Raw genomic sequence first — 18,880 nt, 5'->3', positions numbered from 1 at the left:
GTTTGCCTCAGACAGCAATGACACTCGAACAGATCATCTGAACAGGTCATCCAAATGTGCTAAGGTGATGACCTGTGCATTCAGACATGTTAGTTGGAGCAACAGCATTGTATCTGGCTGCAATTTGCTTGACCGTGCACCACTTGATCATCAGAATTATTCTTGATGTCATCCTCCTTTGATCCCTTTCAAAATATTGGTCCTGGTTAGTCTGGTCCATGCCTCGTTCGCAGTTCGCTTCGCTCAGACCACTTGACTTTCCCATTCTAATGTTTACATGGCGTTTTTTGCAATTAGTCAAAACTGACCTTTCATGACCTTCATTATAAACTTTTCTAAGCAGTCATGACCTCACCCTGTCATAATATTTACTATCATATCTTCCCTGTGTCCAAAGTGATCTCATGGCAGGAATTTTCTAGCCAACCATTTCTAAGTCAAGCCAATTCAAGCAGAAATGCCACTGAGAGTGTTTCTGATGAACTCCTGTCATTGTACTAAGTCGGTAAGAAAGGGTTAACTACATAAAAATAAAAGTGAATGACTTAAAAGTTTGATCATTTTAACTGAATCTATATTTTATGGAATGGTGTAATTAACCTTCATTATAAACTTTCCTTAGTCGTCATGGCCTGTCCCTGCCAGAATATTTACTATCAGATTTTCCCTGTGTCCAAAGTGATATCATGGCAGGAATTTTCCCAAGTGTTTACATTAAAGGAATCTGACTATACTGATTACTCTTTGCCAGCTAACAGCAAATAAAAGATGCTGGATTTTGGATTATGTGAGTATATAACACGTGACTGTGTTTGTGTCAGAGAAGGGAGAGGAGAGGCTTTGTCTCCAGCCTCCCGCTGCTTGCCGCTGTTCAGCTTCTCACTCCTGAGATCCTTCTCGCTCTCCTTCTCCCCATTGCGTCCCACTCCGCCAATGCTGCTGCAACTTCAACCGCTGACAAAGTGCACCAGCTCAAAGCGTGGTCTAGAGCCAAATTTGAACACGGGCATCTTCCTCATTGGCTCATCTCCTCAGAGGGGCAACACATGCACAGTTTCAGCTCCTATCGATACCCACGTAGAACCTTATAAAATCAAACTGACAATGACAAGGAAACCATATTTTCAACACCTCCAGCACAAGTAGTAGTTTTTAGCAATGCACTACTTTTAGTGGTTGTTGAGCATCTGGAAAGAATGCAAGTCACCAGGGTAACATCATCAAGAAGCCCTTTTAGACTTACTTCCATCAGATGAATTCGGCCTCTTTTTTGCTTCAGTATTTGGGACTAATTCGTAGGAGGGCATTTTGCCAACATGAATCCCCTCTGCCATGTCATGCACTCTCTGCATCAGTTGTGGGCCATACCTGCTAGACCAAACATTTACATTCTGAATACTTTGGCTCAAGTTGTTAAAATCTTAGTATAAAAATCAACACTTTTATCTGTATCTTAATTTCAGGCTGATTTAACAAGTAGATAAGCTAACGTAGTGAGCGGTTGTCTTGGCTTGTCCTAATGGCAGTCAGGGGCCAAAACACTTACTGTAACACTTTATAATTATAACACACTTTCCTTAACTATTACAGATGCCGTTTAACAATGTTCTATTTTTAAAATATGGAAACAGCAACTCAGCACATAAGGCGTTAGACCATACCTGCATGCTAAGAACACATGGTTCACTCAGACCATCGATAGAGACAACAGCTGATCTAAGTCTCTTGCTTCGTAATTTTCAACATGCTTGTTTATGAATAACTTTCGAGCTAACCACTGCTTATCACTTTCAAAGTGTTGTCAGAATTTATTGATATGAAAGGCTCTCGTCATGCTGATAATTGTCTGGTAGGACCAACTGACAACGTTATTGCCCCGACATACGCCCGGTGAGAAAAGCATTGTGGGAATTTCAAATATGGCCTGTGCAATGCTCGGTTTGCCTGCTAGTGCCTGATCTTCGAGCAGGGAACCTCCAGCTTTGGTCACGTTCTGCCCAGAAATCTATCCGCTTCAAGATTGGTCTTATGGGCCAGTCATTGCTCATCCTCCGCTGCTCTTGTTCAGTCGGCAGAGGGTGGATTTTCGTCCTGCTCTGTCTCTGTCCCATTGTCAAATGCGCTAACATTTGCTGAACTTGAATCTTTTTAATTCTATGGCAGGGGTAACATTCCAGAACTGTTGTCAGTGTAGATCATTTGAATAAATGACTGTTCTGTTTGCCTGCTACGAGCTGCCATAGCTGCAGGTGTTTGGTGACTAGACCAGTCAGCATGCAGGAGTCTGCCTATGTTCAGTTAGAACAGGCATCAGTAAGACAAGACTCGCTGTACTCACTCATTATCTTAATACTGTTCATTAAATTAAGTCAGCGGTTTATATTGAGTTTACGTCATTTGGTACGACGACTCTACAGTCTTGAATTGATTTATGCAGTGTAATATGGATATAAATGTTAAAATGTTCTATTACAGAACACGACACCTGTTGCGTTTTATATTGGTAAATATCTGATATGACCGCTGTAACATAAAGTTGCGGTTATAAGTACGTGAAACATTTTGATCGACTGAAATGTAGATGTATGTACATGCAATATATTTGTGATTATGTAAATCAAACAGCTATTCTTATTCTTATGGCTAGCTAAATTGATTGCAATTTCGTCGTCTTCAAGGCATGGCATGGTGTTTATTCATTCTTTGGCATACAAAATGACACCTTTTCACGTTTTGGAACTACAAATATGGCGGCCTTTTTTCTTTAGCGTTTTAATGACGTAAAAGCAGAGTCTCACCGTAAAGTCGGGCAGGAGGATCTGGACTCATTTATTTCTTCGTATCTTCCCCCATCTAGCGGTCAATAACGGGTAGTCTTGAACTGATTTCTATCGCGTAATACTTCGGATATAAATGTTTAAATTTCCTGTTGCAGAACAGACAAAGTATAGTCAACCAGTTCTAACCTTTTGATAAAAACTTGAACTTCAAAGTAGGTGAATCTATTTCCTTAAACCAATCAGATCACAGTTCATTTACATAACATCAATGCTTTGAGTGCTTTAGATATGAGAACATCACAGTGATCTTTCTGCTCACACATCAGTCAGTCTATAATTCTGTATTATGTGTTTCTATAGCTTCCAACTTTCATGAGTTCCTTGAATCTGTGGAGAAAAGTGCAGACCAATGTAGTTTCTTATTTGTGAATATTTATACATTTATTGTAATTTATTTATCATTTAAATGTTTTAATTCTTTTAATTTATAGACATAAGGATACAGAAAACAGTTCATATATGTATAGTACATCAATCAATGTATAACACTTTTAGTACTTAGTATATGAATCAATGTATAATATTTGGACTGCTTTAACACCAGTACAAAAGTTTAATATAATAAAGAAATAATGCACTGTGATTACGTGTGGCGGCCCGAGTGCCGTAGGGCGAGGGGCAGGACGCACAGACTCCACCGACTGGGACGAACATTTATTAACATAAATGACAGCGGCACTCACGTATTAGAAACAATAAACATGGACCTGAAACAAATGAAGTTAAACAAACATGATACACAAGAATACATCTAACATAAACACGTTACGCTCAGACATTACACTGACAATGACCAACACCCTGTACACTTTAACACGGGTTTATATACATTGAGACGAACAAGGTGCAGGTGTGGTTACAAACACAGCCCTCCCACTGAACGTGGCAGGCCAAACCACATGACTCGGGGGAGGCTAACATTCCATGACATTATGCTTCATCTTGTAAAAGCTTTACATGACTGACAATTTCAGCTTTTTCAGAGGACCTATTTGATTTTTTCTTACATTGTACTTTTTTCCATTCCTAGTCTAATCTTGAAATAAATTTAATTTTAATGGAAGTCTTCATAATGTGTGTTTCAGGTTATGCAAATACTTTGGGAGTTGTTTAAATTAGTCAATCTACTGAATTCCCCACCAACAACAGTATGAATAATTAATTGTCATTTACATTTATAACTTTTAACATACTAGCAGCATGTGAGTTTCATGAATTTGTACTTCATTAACTATTTGTATCACATTATTTACATTACTGTTGTAATAGTAATAGTAAAAATTCAATGGTAATAGGGCACATTGATTTGACACAGTTCAATGGTATTAAGTACCCAATGCTCTGCTTTGAAGAAGAAGAAGTACAACATTGAATTATTTTACTGCACTTGTACTGCATATTTTCAATGTATTTACATCATTTTAGAGAATGCCATATTAAGGAATAAATAAATAAATAAAGTTTATTCACCTACTATTGTTCTTACGTCCACTGAAGTCCAAAATAATCTTTAAGGCTCTAGGTTCCTTAATAGCAAATACATTTCTGTGGTATTCTGATTTATTTTCTACTTGAAAGACAGGGAATATAAATAGTCTTTATTAGTAACTTTAATGCACCTAATGCACCCTTTTGGGGCACCCTAAAACTCTCACTGGTATTACGTGAGTAATCGCTCACAGGGAATTGAAGATAACAGGATAATTGAGGAAAAAAGGGGAATTTTTTTTTTTCTAAAATGAATGATGTAGCCAGCGATATGAAGCCCACCCAGCCTGTTTCACTATTTGGTAACTATAGGCCACCACGGCCCTACTCAGAATTTATTAAGGAATTTTCAGATTTCCTTTCTAATCTAGTCACTTTTGTAGAAAGAGCCATTATTTTTTGTGATTTCAATATTCACCTTGATAATGCCCAAGACCCTTTGAGATTGGCCTTTAGCTGTATATCAGAATCAATTGGTTTCATCCAATGTATAAGAGAACCCACACACTCTGATGGACATGCGCTTGACTTACTATTGACATACGGTGGACACGGAGAACATAGTCAGACTACCCCAGTCGGATGCCATCTCAGACCATTCCTTAATTTCATTTGAACTACATACAAGCCACAATATAATAACCTCGCCTCGCTATCATAGCAGACGCACGATCACATCAGCCACTGCATCCCCTGTAGATTCACACACTGTTCTTTATAAAGGCATCTCTCACAGTTTAGTTACATGTAACATTTTAGCTTTTAAGCATGTTGCTACCTTTCCATATCCTTTTCTAACCTTTAAAGGGAGATGTTTCTAGCATCACCTTTGACCACATTTCCATACTTTCAAATGCAATAAATTCTTTACAAGAGGTGGTCCCTGTTATTACTGAGGTAATAACATGCGTGTTTACAGGGAAAAGAGGCCTAACAGTGCATTGGACAGATTAATAACATAAAACATAAGGGAGTTTAGAGATTCTGTGTCCTTTCAGAATGACTTGCATACAGGGCTTCAGGCTTCAGTAAAGGATCCTGCGTAGGCTTTTGGTGGACCTCAGGGTAAGATATATGAACTCTCCACCAGGCTCAGGACCATATAGAAAAACAATCTTCTTTAGGACAAGGCTAATACAAATCTTCTCTTGGAATGTAGTGGTAATGGCTTCCAACTGGTGTGGGTATTGAATAGCAGTTTGCATATATTGACTACTGTGTGGTTCAGATGTAATGGTGGTGAATGCAAACACTAATATGTAAAGGAAGGTGGGGTGAATACATAACCACTTCTGAAAAGTGTATAAAAATATGGGTTCTCTGTTTGACAGTTAGACCTTCACGAAGGGTGCCTCAATAATGTTTGTTAAGGTTAACCGGCAATAAAGGATGGGACCAGCTATTCTCTTTAACTAATTCTGAAGGCTGACTCTTCATGTTATGTTTGAATGTTTAACTTTAAAACTAACTGACTGGGTATTTAGGAACGACATTACTTTCCAAACTTCATTACTACTTTTCATCCCTTCTCATACCTTTCGGTTTCTACCCTTTATCATCTTTGTTAGCTGCACAGCAGGGGCAGGATATTGGTGGAATCCTGCAAGGCATTCCAGCACTCTCTTACAAAACTATTAAAACTGTTTTTTGCCATATCCATATAAGATATCTCAAATGTGTATAGAATGTAGGTAAGCAATTCTGCTTCCTCCATGGTGCAAATTTGGTATAGATTGAATAACCCTATTTATAATCTTCAGTAGCATATAAGAAATCCAGATCCTCCAATAGCCACATTAGAAATTGTAATTTGGTACAATTTTAAATGCTTGTCTATCACAGGGTAGACTTAGATTGAGACACCATGTTTGACAATTGTATTCGAAACCACCATACCTAGTAAAATTTACTGGGCTCAACCAACCCTTGTAATTGCACATCTTCCTACATCTCACAAGGGACAACTTTCTGGAGGGACATTACTTCACATAATGTCATTCCTTTAATCTAGCATCTTAAACACTGATGATGGGTTTACTCCAGCTACACAAGCTAATGCTAACACTTGCTAATGTCCTCTTTTCTCAGGCCTGATGTACTTCCTCCTTTCTAACAAAAGGCCGTTTAATCCTGTCAATGATTTGTGATACCCAGTTTGTTTTCTTTGTATCATCATTTTAAAATCAAGTGAAAATCTAAGACTTACAATAGTACACTTACATTGCTTTAGGTAGTTTGGTTAATCAGCCTTGGTTACTACCAAAGAGCTGCACATATGTAATCATGATGTCAGGACATCTCAAGGATTACACTATGAACCGGATGGACAAGTTGACTTGTGGAATTGATCACCTGCAAGTGGATATTACAGTAAACCTGGACTGCATGGATAACCGTTTGTGCTCTTCAGGACTATGACATCAGCCCCAGCCTGAAGACCAAGGGGGGAAATTTAGGTACCATGCCAATCCAGCAGATAGCAGCACCATCATCACCGCATTGAGCAAACTTGCATCAAATGGAAGAAAGAGGGTGTGCCTAAAAGCAGGTGGAATTCAGGTGTCTTAAATACCCTGATCAACAGACCTTTACTCTCTCCCTGGTTTTTCCTCCATCAAGGTTAGACCTAAAAGAGGGGCTTTGTCATCTCTCTCTCAGATACTTTCTTCACTCAGCACCATGTGGACAGTTAACAGCAAACAGCTGAGAATCATATTTCTCCATTTAATTGATCCAAGAGATGGTGGAATCTAGACTAACGTCTTGTTACCACCCCGTCTAGGCTATGGCACCGTACCAAGGAAAAAGAATGATAAACGGCTAAAGGAATGGAACATGCAACTGTTAAAGAGTAACAGAAAGAAACATAAGCACAAATGGTAGACTCTTTTTAGTGTATTGTTGTATAATACAGAAGTTACAAATAAACACACTGGTGCAATTTCTTCTGAAGTGACCCAGGCCAAAACAATAAATAAGACACACACCAGCGAAAGAAAATTGAGGTCCAAGCAGGGAAAAGAAGGTCATACACACAAATGATACAATTACAAACAAGCCAAAACCGACTGCTGAACTAGCTGCCACTGCCGCCACCCCCGCTGCCGCCGCTGCCTCACTGCCTCCAACAGCCTCACTGCCTCCCTCCTCTTCTGCCTTCGGGAGGGGCCTTTATATAGGAGTGGCCAGGAGTGGCCAGCAGGCAGGTAGACCTGGGGAGGAACAGAGCAGAGTCAAGTTCAGAAAAGGTGAGGAAACCTGGCACCGGATCTGGATTCTGAGATACACCTAGAGAAAGGAAACACATACACACACGCTTACAGACAGAAATCTGATCAACATTACCACAGCAACAGGTTCACCAAATTTCTTCAAGCAAGCTTGCAAATGCGGTCAGTTCCCTCTTGTTAAACTGCGGATGGAACTCATATTCCCAGCATACCTTGACGACGTCACATTTTATCAACAAGAAACCAGGGGTGGAAATTCCCTCCTAATTGTAGACAAACTGAGTGAGGATGACCAACTGAGATAATCATCAAAAATCATCAACATGTGAGACTTTTACATCTGGGCATAGTTTATAGTCGGGCATATCTGGGCAAAAGTATATAGGTTACATTTAGCTGACGCTTTTATCCAAAGCAACTGAGTACAACTTGAGCAATTGAGGGCCTTGCTCCGATGCCCAACAGTGGAGCTTGATCCAGCAACCTTCTGATTATAACTCAAGTAACTCAAGTAACAGCTGCCACTGCTTGAATTAAACAGTAAAGTTTAATCAAGATCCTAGTACTTTCTTGAAAGTATTTGGGCTTGGTGTACATACCATTTTGTTTGGATAATCTTAAGTAATATTTGTACAGACTGGAAGTTCTTTTTCCTCTTTGCATACAATCTCTCTATGTCTTGCTTTTTACTAGCAAACATAGGTATCATCATGTCACTTCAATAGGCACAGACACATTGACCTTATTGTTCAGTTAGTAAACCTGCCATTACCCTTTGTTCTAACATCACGTGAGAACAAGCCAGCTGAGCTCATTAACATACAGTCACATTGCTGTTTAAATTCTGCACCATTTTATTGCTGGCACAATAGCATGTCCGCCTCCTTCTCGCTCTCGCGAGCGTGTACCGACCTGCATGAAAGCATTCGCTCTCCTCTCCTTTTACACACTCACACACATAAACACATGCTCGCTATATTTTAGCTTGTTTTTCTGTAAATATACAGATTGTTTATGCTATTGTTTGTGATTTAGAGTAGTTGCATTAATAAATTTATCATTTATTCTCACCAAGTTGTCTGTCTTGATATCATTCAGATTGTGCTTGTTGCCAATATCCTCAAACAAATGACTGTAATTTAAATCTTTCAGGGATCAAATCATTAATGTTACTTTCTTTGTTAAAAATGAAAGATTGTGATTTCAATATTTGAGATGATTTAATGGGACTGATTAGTGTGTCAAACCACTACAGTGGGCCTGTCCCTCTTGCTGGGCGCCCAGCGCACTGTGACAGCATGACTTTAAACTTAGCAAACAGGAACTGTTTGGATTGCTTCAACCACAGTGGCAACAAGACTAAAGATATGTGAGGAGGCTTCTCAAATAAGCTTCTCACTTTATTCAACATGAATTGGCATTTCATTTTCGTTTTCATCATTTGATGTAAGTTATTTTCTATGCAATACTACAATATATACATTGTTAGTTTTTTTTTTTTTTTTTTTCATATGTAGCATTTTTTAATTCCTTAGCAGAAACAAGAATTCTTGTGTTCCAGTAACAGTGGTGCTGGGTTGTATATGCAGGCACTGAGAAATGGAATTGGTCACAGAGGCAGTTAAGTCTTCAGAGTGGAGCATCTGTCAACATCTGAAATATAAACAACATAAGAAATACTGGTGCTGTGAGCGTGTAACAGCATTCAATTACTGCACGATTATGGCATATGCCAACAATACAAACAAGAAAGTGACAGTAACTGATAACCCAGCTCAGAGTCTCTTTACTGTCACTGTGAGGGATCTACAGGAGAGAAACACTGGAGCATATTGGTGTGCAGTGGAGATTTCAGGAATGTTTCAACCAGATGTCAAAACACAGCTATATATCACTGTGAAATCAGGTATTACAAATTCTTTATGAATATTGAATATTCAGTTTAGTGACATTTCTCATATTGCATATATTTCATCCATACATATTCATACAAAAGTGCCTTTCTTTGTTTCCAGCTCCTGCTGTGTCTGTGACCAAGAGCAGAGTGAGTGGAGAGGAGGGGAGCAGCGTCAGTGTCCAGTGTCTCTACAGCGCTGCATATAAGAAAGAGGCGAAGAAGTGGTGCAGATCTATAGACTGGACCTGCTACACAGTGGGGAGGACCAACACATCCCAGAATTCAGCAGTGCAGATCAGTGATGATGGGAAAGGCACCTTCACGGTGTTGATGACTGGACTGAAGAAGACTGATGCTGGCTGGTACTGGTGCTCCACTGGAGGTCTAGAAGTTCCTGTTCACTTTGACGTCACTGATGCACTTGCAGGTATATTGTTTTGTATCTAATCAATTAAATGGTGTAAAAATTATTAATGTTGTTTAACCTTTAAAAGATGACAACAGTGATTAAAGAAAGAAAAAAAAACTATGCATAGGGTGCCTTATTAGATTTGGTTATGTCACGTTGCAGCCCCGCCCCTCCTCAAACGTCTTGGTGTGTACGTGTGTGTGTTCGTCCATGTCGCCGCGCCCTTTCGTGTCGTCCACCTGTTCTGTATTATGTGTAATCCTCGTGTGTGTGTATATATGTCTCTTGTGTTGTAGTACGTGTTGTTGGTGTTTGAACGGTGTTTAGTGAGGTGTGCGGTGTTAGATGTGTCGTCTGTGTTAAATAAAAATGTGTGTTTGAACGTGCCCCTACTCCACATACTGTTAGCCTCGAATCATCACAGAAACACCAACCAAAGAAGGATGCCTGGGAAGGGCAAGAAGAAGGGGAAGAAGGGGAAAAGACGCACTTCCCCAAATAGTGCCTGCAATCCCTCCGTGCTCTTGGGTACCCTCCTGACTCCTGCTGCAGAAGAGCGTGGTCTGGGGGCAGAGGTGGAGGAGTCACACGGGATTACGTCTGACCATAATGACTGGTATAACTATTTCCAGTCCTCGGAGTCGGACACCGCGGACTTTTCCTGTACCAGGGTGAGGCCATCACTCATCCTGTCTTCGCTCCATGGGATCACAACAGAGCAGGGACCTGCTGGGTACTACGGAGACCTACCTATTTATGAGGACAGGTACTTGGAGGTGGAATCCGCAGAGTCCTACATGGACCTTACAGAGGGATATGCGGAGTATGGCGAGCGAGGGGAGTGCCGTAACGTCACCCTAGAGTCAGACTTGGGGTCGGATCATGAGGAGGACCCGTCGATGGAGGTGGAGGAGGTACCTCAGGGGAATCTAGGCGCTCTGGAGTCAGCAAGCAGCCCTGGGTGACTGGTGGAGAGATGGCATCATCAACAGAGGAGGACATTCCTCCCCCTAGGGCGAGGACCTATGCCTAAGTCTCGGGGAGGTAAAAAGGCAGCGGCACCGAGGTCTGCTCTGCCGGGGTCTGGCAGGGTCACCAGGGTCTGCTCCAACACCTGATGGTGAATGACATCTCAAAACTATTCTTGAACGTACTTTTTCAGATTTGAATTCCTTACTGAGAAGTTTGAAAGAACTTAGGAGTCGTTGTTGAGTTACGAAAAAATGTGTCTGGAGTGTGAATGGCCATCATAACTTGCGTTTTTCATCGGAGCCTTGCTCACTAAAGCTGTTATTTTAACTAAGCCTACTCGCTGGTTGAGTTAGCTAGACAGGCAAGCTTGTTAAGGTTTAATTCCCGAAGTTTGGGCCCTGCTGTCGGCTTGTATGTCCACACGTAGCCCCCAGGAGAGAGAGTTTCGCCTGGTTTGGGCTCCTACGCGACAGCAAGGATTGTATTTTGCACTGGAAAACTTAAATCAGATTGTGAGCTAAGAAAAGGGGGAGAGAGACAAGTACTCATGCATGTGAGCACACAGCTTGACAACATGGAAAAAAGACACCCAACATGCAGCAGGAGTGGCTAAAGCCATACAGAAAACAACGCATCTGGTAATGGGACATCCAATCACGGTACTAACCACACACAGTGTAATAGCATACGTGAACTCACAAGCCTTCACCTTGACAGCACTAAGGCAACAGAGGATCAGCAAAATTTTGGAAGCACCACACATCACATACACACATGAAGGAATCAACATGGCAGACATGATGGGAGGAGGAGAGCCTCATCAGTGCGAACAGGAAGTCAAAAAGCAGGAGAAGGTGAGACCAGACCTAGAAGGAGAACCAATTCCAGGAGCAGGGAACATGTTCACTGATGGGTGTGGATTTAGAGGACCAGATGGGGATATAAAAGCAGGGTATGCAGTGGTGGCAGAAACACAGGGAGAAGTAGATGAATTTTGGACGGTGAAAGCAGAAAGGCTGAAAGGTTAGCAATCAGCACAGCGAGCTGAGGTAATGGCAGTAGTGGAGGCCTTGAAGTTAGCAAAGGGTAAGGAAGTGAATATTTATACTGACTCTGCTTACACGGTAGGGGCAGCACATGTGGAGCTAAGACAATGGATGAGAGCAGGGTTTAGGACAGCGGGAAACAAACCAATTAAACATGAGGCAGAAATGAGGGAGCTGGCAAAGGCCTTGCAGGGACCAGAAAGAGTAGCTATCATAGAGTGCAGGGGACATGTAGAGTATGTCAACAGTACAATCCCAAACCTACAATTAAGGTGGCACCCGGTAAGTATCCGTTGTCATTAACACCAAGGGAAGAGATAGTAATTGACTACACAGACATGGTGGACTCAGCACAGGGGTACACGTACGAATTGATGTGCGTAGACAACTACACAGGGTGGCCGGAAGCGTGGCCAACAAAACGGGAAGACAGTGCTTCAGTGGTAAAGTTCCTGGTGAACCAGTACATTCCTCACCATGGGTTTCAGAGAAAGGTGAGATCAGATAATGGCACTCATTTTACAGCGCGCAATTTGCAGGAGTTAGAGAAAATGCTGGGTCTGAAACATTCATTTGGGGCAGTGTATCATCCTCAGTCTCAAGGTAAGGTGGAAAGGATGAATCTAAATGCGAAAAACAAAGTGGCCAAAATCTGTGCACAGACAAAATTAAATTGGGTTGATGCCTTACCTTTGGCAATAAATGAGAAAAGAAAAACATCTCACACACACATCATACTTTAATGAATTGCAAAGTATCGTTTCAGCTTTCTCCACACAGGAGGGGGACCGGACGGGGAGCAGACAAACACAGACGATACCCGTTACGGACTGGGGGCTGCTGAGAGTCATCAAGAGAAAATGGAGTGAGCCGAGGTGGACAGGTCCATTCCAGGTGACAGAAAGAACCAGCCACGCCGTACGCCTGAAGGGTAAAGGGGAAACGTGGTTTCATCTGAGCCAGTGCGCCGCCGCAGAGTCACCGCAGAGGAGTCTGCAAGAGACAGCGAGGGACCTTGCTGAAACATCACCTAACTCACCTGACCCGGAAGGGGCAGAATAATCCCCGGGAGCAAAAGGGTCAAGGTAGTCCACCCTTAGACCCCGAAGTAAGAAGAACAGAACACCAGTGATGACTTCTGGACAATTGTGTTGTTTGATTATTTGTTGGTGTATTGTGTTGTGTGTTTCCATTTACAGTTTGGTCACGCTTGGGTTAAATAATAGCATGGCAGTAGGAAAGGATTAAAACATTAACAACAAGACGGTGAAGAAGAATGGGGGTAGAGATTGGTGGATGTGTAGCATGTGCAGCCGCAAGACCCAGACTTATAACCACCCCGGCACCCCTATTCCCACAAAAAGACCCCAAGGGTTATGCGTGCATGATTGGCCTGACTAAGGAAAGAAACCCTAAGAATTGTGACACTTTGAGCATTATTTTCCCCCCCATCAGTAACAGAACCAGGACAGGACTATTTTCACCCGAAAAGGGGGAGGGGAACTACACGTGCTTCGTTAGAAGTTCAAGCACACCTCAAGTACACTTGGGGCACATCCCGGCGGAATGGTGTAACCGCACGGTCACTGGGAACGAGTCTGTGGGTTCATGGGCACGAGCAGGATTGTATGATTATTGTGGAAGGATGACTTTGGTTGTTAACATGCCAGAGAACTCGGAGGGGACATGCGCCATGGTCAGGTTAGCAGCTCCTTTATTACTGATAGGCAAAAAACTACACAGGGACCCGGTAACTGATGCAGCAAGACAGTAGCGAGAGGCATACCATTTTGATTTAACAAGGAATACCCCCACATACATAGATGCAATAGGAATACCTCGCGGAGTTCCGGACAGATATAAGTTAGCAGACCAGATAGCAGGGGGATTTGAGAATATTCCGATACTTTCTGCATTATTCCCCATTACTCCAAATAAAAATGTGGATCGGATTAACTATGTACATTATAATGTCCTCAGGCTAGCCAACCTGACTAGGGATGCAGTGGAAGGACTTAGAGATCAGCTGGGACCAACCTCACTGACGGCGGTGCAAAATCGTATGGCATTAGACATGTTGTTGGCGGAAAAGGGGGGTGTCTGCGCTATGCTTGAGGATGTGTGTTGTACATTCATTGCTAATAATACCGCTCCGGATGGGTCAGTTAGTAGAGCATTGGATGGTTTGAAGACCCTATCAGAGGAAATGCATGAGAATTCAGGCATAAACAACCAGTTGGAATCCTGGATGGTGAGCCGGTTCGGTCAGTGGAAAGACTTAATTGTGTCATTGATGGTTTCATTAGCCACATTCACGGGAATTGCTGTGACATGCGGGTGCTGCTGTATTCCATGTATTAGGGCGTTAATGGTTAGACTAATCTCAGCTATGATAGAAAGGAAAGATGTGCATGAGGGTACCACGATGATGCCACTGATACAGGGGGAAAGGGACGTAGAGACAGGAGATGCCAGAATAAAGGAGTGTGATTGGTGATCTCTTTGTAGAGATCAAAAGGGGGAATTGTGGAGTTTCAGAAATTAAATGAATGCTAAGCTTACACTAGTAGAGAATAATGTGCAGAATGGAATAGGACTAATGCTTGAATAAATAAAATAATTACTGTATGTCCAGACATAACAGGAAATGCCCTAGACGTGCATATGTGTGATTATGCAAGAAGACGTGTACGAGACGGTCAAACAGAGGTGACGGCTGAGATGGAAAAACACAAAAGCAGAAGTGGCACAAGGCGAGAGAAATATAAGTCTGTCTGTTGCAAAGTTATGCTTTAGATCTCACTCGCACTGTGTTGTGAAGTGACATCTCCAGAGCTCTGCATTAATAAAAGGCCACAGGGTAACGCACTGTTTCCTGTCTTTTCTTTCCTGCATCAACGGACACGACACTAACTAATGATATAACAGAATCTGGCCCTTAGCTATTTTATTAGCTTTTTATCAGGGCACGCTTAGTAAAACGTCACATCTCTACATCAACTTTTTAGAAAAATTAACAGGCAATCAAATTATTTTGGCTATACTAAAACCTGTCCTGGAGCAATGCCTAGCTAGCTGGATAGCTAACACTAACATGCAAGACTGGGTTTGTTTTGCAGAAGTAGCAGATGCTAAATAGCTGCCTTGTAAAAGAGGTTTGCATTGGGGACTGTTTGTATTTGATGCATGCACTTTAGGTATTATTGCATAACGCTATTTGTGATGTATTTTTGTTTTTCAATCAGTCACATTCCGAGCCAAACTTCTCTTAGGTATCTTGTATCAGTGGAGAACTACTTTTGAAGGCATTGTTACTAGCTAACTGTTAGCTAGCAAGGTAACAAGGTAACTCTTTTTAAACAACAAAAAGAAAAAACACTTTACTGTGATTAACAACTATGAATTTACTAAGTTGTGATTGTTTCATAGAAGGTCTGATTAGCTAGCCTAGCTAAAGCTATGTTTGATACGTTTTGATACGTCTAACGACACTGGCATTTTTGGACAAGAGTAGCTTTATAGTTGCTTAGCTAATGTCACAGAATTAAAAGTAGAATCAGAAGGAAATGTTGAATATTGTGTCATTGCACCAGCCATGAGGCATTAAAGTGTCTGGACAAGAACATAGCTAGCTAGCTAACTGGCTTAGATCACTACTGCAGCTCTCACACCTCGGTTTATTACATCATAATAGGTAATGTGGAATTTTTAAGGACCATTGTTGCGTCTGATAACCCGTTCAGAAAAGGTGTTCTTCAGCTGACTGAACAGATACTGAAACGAACACTAAAGAGATCATCCAACATTAAAGATATTTCAGTAGACACACTAGTGGAAGAGCTGCTGAGGTTCCTGAGCCATGAATGTCCGGCCTCCAGCATCTACTCTGGACAGGTATGTCACCGCCTTGCACCAGGACGCAGAGATCCATGAGCATGACTGAGATGTAATTATAACTATATACACCTCATTAGTCTGATGCTAATGAGCACACATGCACACCTGCCGTCCAGTTCTTTAACATCCATATCCGTCACCTTGATTTATCTTAGTAAGTTGCTGCTGAAGCTCTGTCTCTCTTTCTCTCTTTCCCCATGCCTCCTTCCCTTCCTGTAGGAGTGTGGATACACCAATGGCGTTGTTGCCTGATGCACCTCCTTTGGAAGAGGACACGGTCCACTGTCAGAACTGGCAGGAGACAGTGGAGCCGCACACACTCGCCTCTCTCGGCTCCCGGGAGATCGAACGGCAGGCTGTCATATATGGTAAAACAGCAAATGTGGTGCACAGCAACTGACTATAAAAGACAACTCCCAGTACACAGTTAACATGTAAAATGAAAAAAATTATTTACTGATCTAACTTAAACTAAATAGCTACTAAATCTTTTGAACATACAGTATTCTATTTATTATGCACATATGATAATTCTATCTTGACTCATGAAAATGTGGAATTCTGAATTGTGTAACGTTTGTAAGAAATTGTAGTGACTTTGCTATATCCTCTTCCTCAGAGCTGTTCACAACGGAAGCATCTCACTTGCGGACTCTCAGGGTTCTCGATCAGGTGTTCTTCCAGAAGATGAGGAACCTTTTGACCGTCGAAGAACTTTCCTGTATCTTCCCCAACCTGCCCCAGGTCTACAGTCTACATGGTCAGTCTCTCTGTGTGCGAGCGTGTGTGTGTGCGTGCAAATCCGCTCCATTTGTCTTAATGTGTTTTCAAACCTAAATTTCTGAAGCCTACTTGGTGTCTAAATCATAATCAAGATTAAAGAAGTGTAAAACCCACCCAAACTGAGAATTTAATGACAGAACAATATCAGCTATCGGCACCATGCCATTACTGTGAGCAGGTATGGACTGGAGGCTGTACATGTTGTTTCTGCGGTGGCCTTCATGACACAAGTAGAGTTCTGTTGCCCACTGACACAACTTTCTAACAAACCACATATACACTGGCTCGCTTAAACAGATTCTGTTTTGTGGTGTTGCATTTGTGTTTCAGCGAATCTGTGTGAGTCCATGAAGAGGCTGAGGGACTCTTCTATAGTTCAAGGCATCGGAGACATCATGGTGTCTAGAGTGAGAGCTGGCTAGTGTTACTCCCTTTCTAGTTCACATCATCTTTTGGTGCTGTCTAAAATGAAGGGGTTGTTCTGTGTAGTGTGGGATATACTTGTTGCTTTACTTGATATGTCAGTAGCTCATGTGTTTGTGTGTGTGCGTGATAGTTTGAAGACGCTGCAGGAGAGGAGTTCCAGGAGCAGGTGTCTCACCTGTGCAGTCAGCAGAGTCAGGCACTGGAGCTCATTAAAAATAAATGCAAAGACCCGCGTTTCGCGCACCTTATACAGGTAACACTTTTTAGAGGTATAAAGCCTTTGGACAAACCTACAAACACTAGAGCTTCTGCCATATTTGTTAGTGGGCTGGGTTGTGAATTGGTTGACCCATACTTTGAATTGGAGACTATCCAGTCTTTTATATTTGACTTTTATTGCAGCACATAACTTCTAGTGATGCTGTTTTAGGTATAAATTGGTGTTGCAGTCAACAGAATCCACATTTGGACTTAGATGTCCTTGGCTCATTCGTGTGTGTGTGTGTGTGTGTTAGGAATGTGAAGCCAGCCCTCACTGCCGCCGACTACAATTAAAGGACCTTCTAGTGTCTGAGATGCAGAGACTCACCAAATACCCCTTGCTGCTGGATAACATCATCAGACACACAGAAGGCATGTATAGAAACACTCACACACAATGTATTGAACCATGAAAACACTTCAGTATACACACACATACCAGTTTACCAAGGAGGCAAGCACACACACCCTTTCTCCTGGATTAACACTAGTATGTGCCCCCACAACAGCTGGTTCTCCAGACCTGCAGACATTGGTGAGGGCACAGGCGTGCTGCCGTGGGATACTACGAGCTGTCAATGAGGTCGTCAGGGAGACGGAGCACCGGCGACTGCTCAGCCGTTATCAGCGCAGGCTAGATTTGTCCCCTCTGGAGAGGCAGGCCAGTCCTGTCGCTGCTCAGTTCAAGGTACGGCCTTACTATGTATCCACCATCTGCCTTCCAAACAGCTTCTCTGGTCTTGGAGCACCTGATCCAGAGTATGAATTATTAACTATATTCTTTTTCTATGTAGAATCTGGACCTGACCACTAAAAAAATGATCCACGAAGGACCGTTGACTTGGAAAGTTAGTAAAGATAAAGCTATAGGTAAGAGATCATCACAGCTGAACAAATCACATTTTTGTTTTTCCTCTTGCAAATGATTACTTGACAGGTCCATTCTCACTCTGTGTGTGTGTGTGTGTGTGTGTGTGTGTTTCAGACATTCATGCTCTGCTTCTCTCAGACCTGTTGGTGCTACTCCAAAGGGGTTCAGGTGACCGTTTGATCTTGCGATGTCCTGCGCGCTCACTGGGTGGGGTTTGGGGTAGGAACACGGACCTCAAAACCCCCTTTTGCCCCGTTGTTCGCTTGGATTCATCTCTTGTCAGATCTGTGGCTACAGGTATATTTGTAGTTATTCTTACAGCTATGAATAGCCAGAATAGATGAATGGGTCTGGAATAACTAAGTCTTTATTTTATTTTTAAAAAATTAAGAAGCCAGTTACAAATTGCATTTGGGTTAGTTTGAATACATTGTTTGACAGCCTGCTCTTCTCTATCAGATAACAAGGCCTTGTATGTGATCAGTACATCAGAGAGACAGATATACGAGCTGGTGGCTGGGACTTCCTCTGAGAAAAACACGTGAGTTTGTTTTTTTGTCTCTCTCTGACCCACCATCTTCTCATCAAGGTCAACCAGTCAGCACTGCTGTGTCTGTTTTGTGATAACATTTATGGTGTCAGGCCATTTATGTTCAGATGATTTTAACAACATTGTGCTGTTGTAGAAATTGGGACCTGATGGCTTTAGCGATGTTTCCACAGATGGAAGAACCTGTTAGAAAAGACCATCTCCTCGGCC

At 42.0% G+C, this 18,880-nt stretch overlaps 2 protein-coding genes across 2 annotated transcripts in view; one reads left to right on the top strand and one right to left on the bottom strand.

Annotated features, from left to right (window-relative positions):
* LOC145659178 (uncharacterized) overlaps positions 1 to 7,923 on the bottom strand; it is a 34,457-nt gene extending 26,534 nt beyond the window's left edge. Inside the window, exons 1-2 of the mRNA XM_081720321.1 lie at positions 7,897 to 7,923; positions 7,448 to 7,540 (exon numbers count right to left, since the gene is read on the bottom strand). Of these exons, the coding sequence (XP_081576447.1) occupies positions 7,448 to 7,540; positions 7,897 to 7,923 (120 nt within the window). The remainder of the gene's footprint in view (positions 1 to 7,447; positions 7,541 to 7,896) is intronic.
* Positions 7,924 to 9,157: 1,234 nt separating this feature from the next.
* On the top strand, positions 9,158 to 10,829 carry LOC145659177 (polymeric immunoglobulin receptor-like). Its single transcript, XM_081720320.1, has 3 exons — positions 9,158 to 9,464; positions 9,574 to 9,882; positions 10,417 to 10,829. Exons 1-3 carry the CDS (start codon positions 9,158 to 9,160, stop codon positions 10,827 to 10,829), a joined length of 1,029 nt encoding a protein of 342 aa, XP_081576446.1.
* Positions 10,830 to 18,880: the final 8,051 nt, after the last annotated feature.

Source organism: Electrophorus electricus, chromosome 9, assembly GCF_041902795.1.
Source record: "Electrophorus electricus isolate QZ-2024a chromosome 9, ASM4190279v1, whole genome shotgun sequence".
Classification (NCBI taxonomy): domain Eukaryota; kingdom Metazoa; phylum Chordata; class Actinopteri; order Gymnotiformes; family Gymnotidae; genus Electrophorus; species Electrophorus electricus.
This window is presented reverse-complemented; position numbering and strand designations above follow the sequence as displayed.

What these genes read in the sequence shown, in the direction of transcription:
- LOC145659177 (XM_081720320.1), top strand. Translation starts at nt 9,158, where the DNA reads ATGGAATTGGTCACAGAGGCAGTTAAGTCTTCAGAGTGGAGCATCTGT. An exon ending in ATATATCACTGTGAAATCAG is followed by an intron (nt 9,465 to 9,573) that starts GTATTACAAATT and finishes CTTTGTTTCCAG; the next exon opens with CTCCTGCTGTGTCTGTGACC. An exon ending in CGTCACTGATGCACTTGCAG is followed by an intron (nt 9,883 to 10,416) that starts GTATATTGTTTT and finishes CTCCTGCTGCAG; the next exon opens with AAGAGCGTGGTCTGGGGGCA.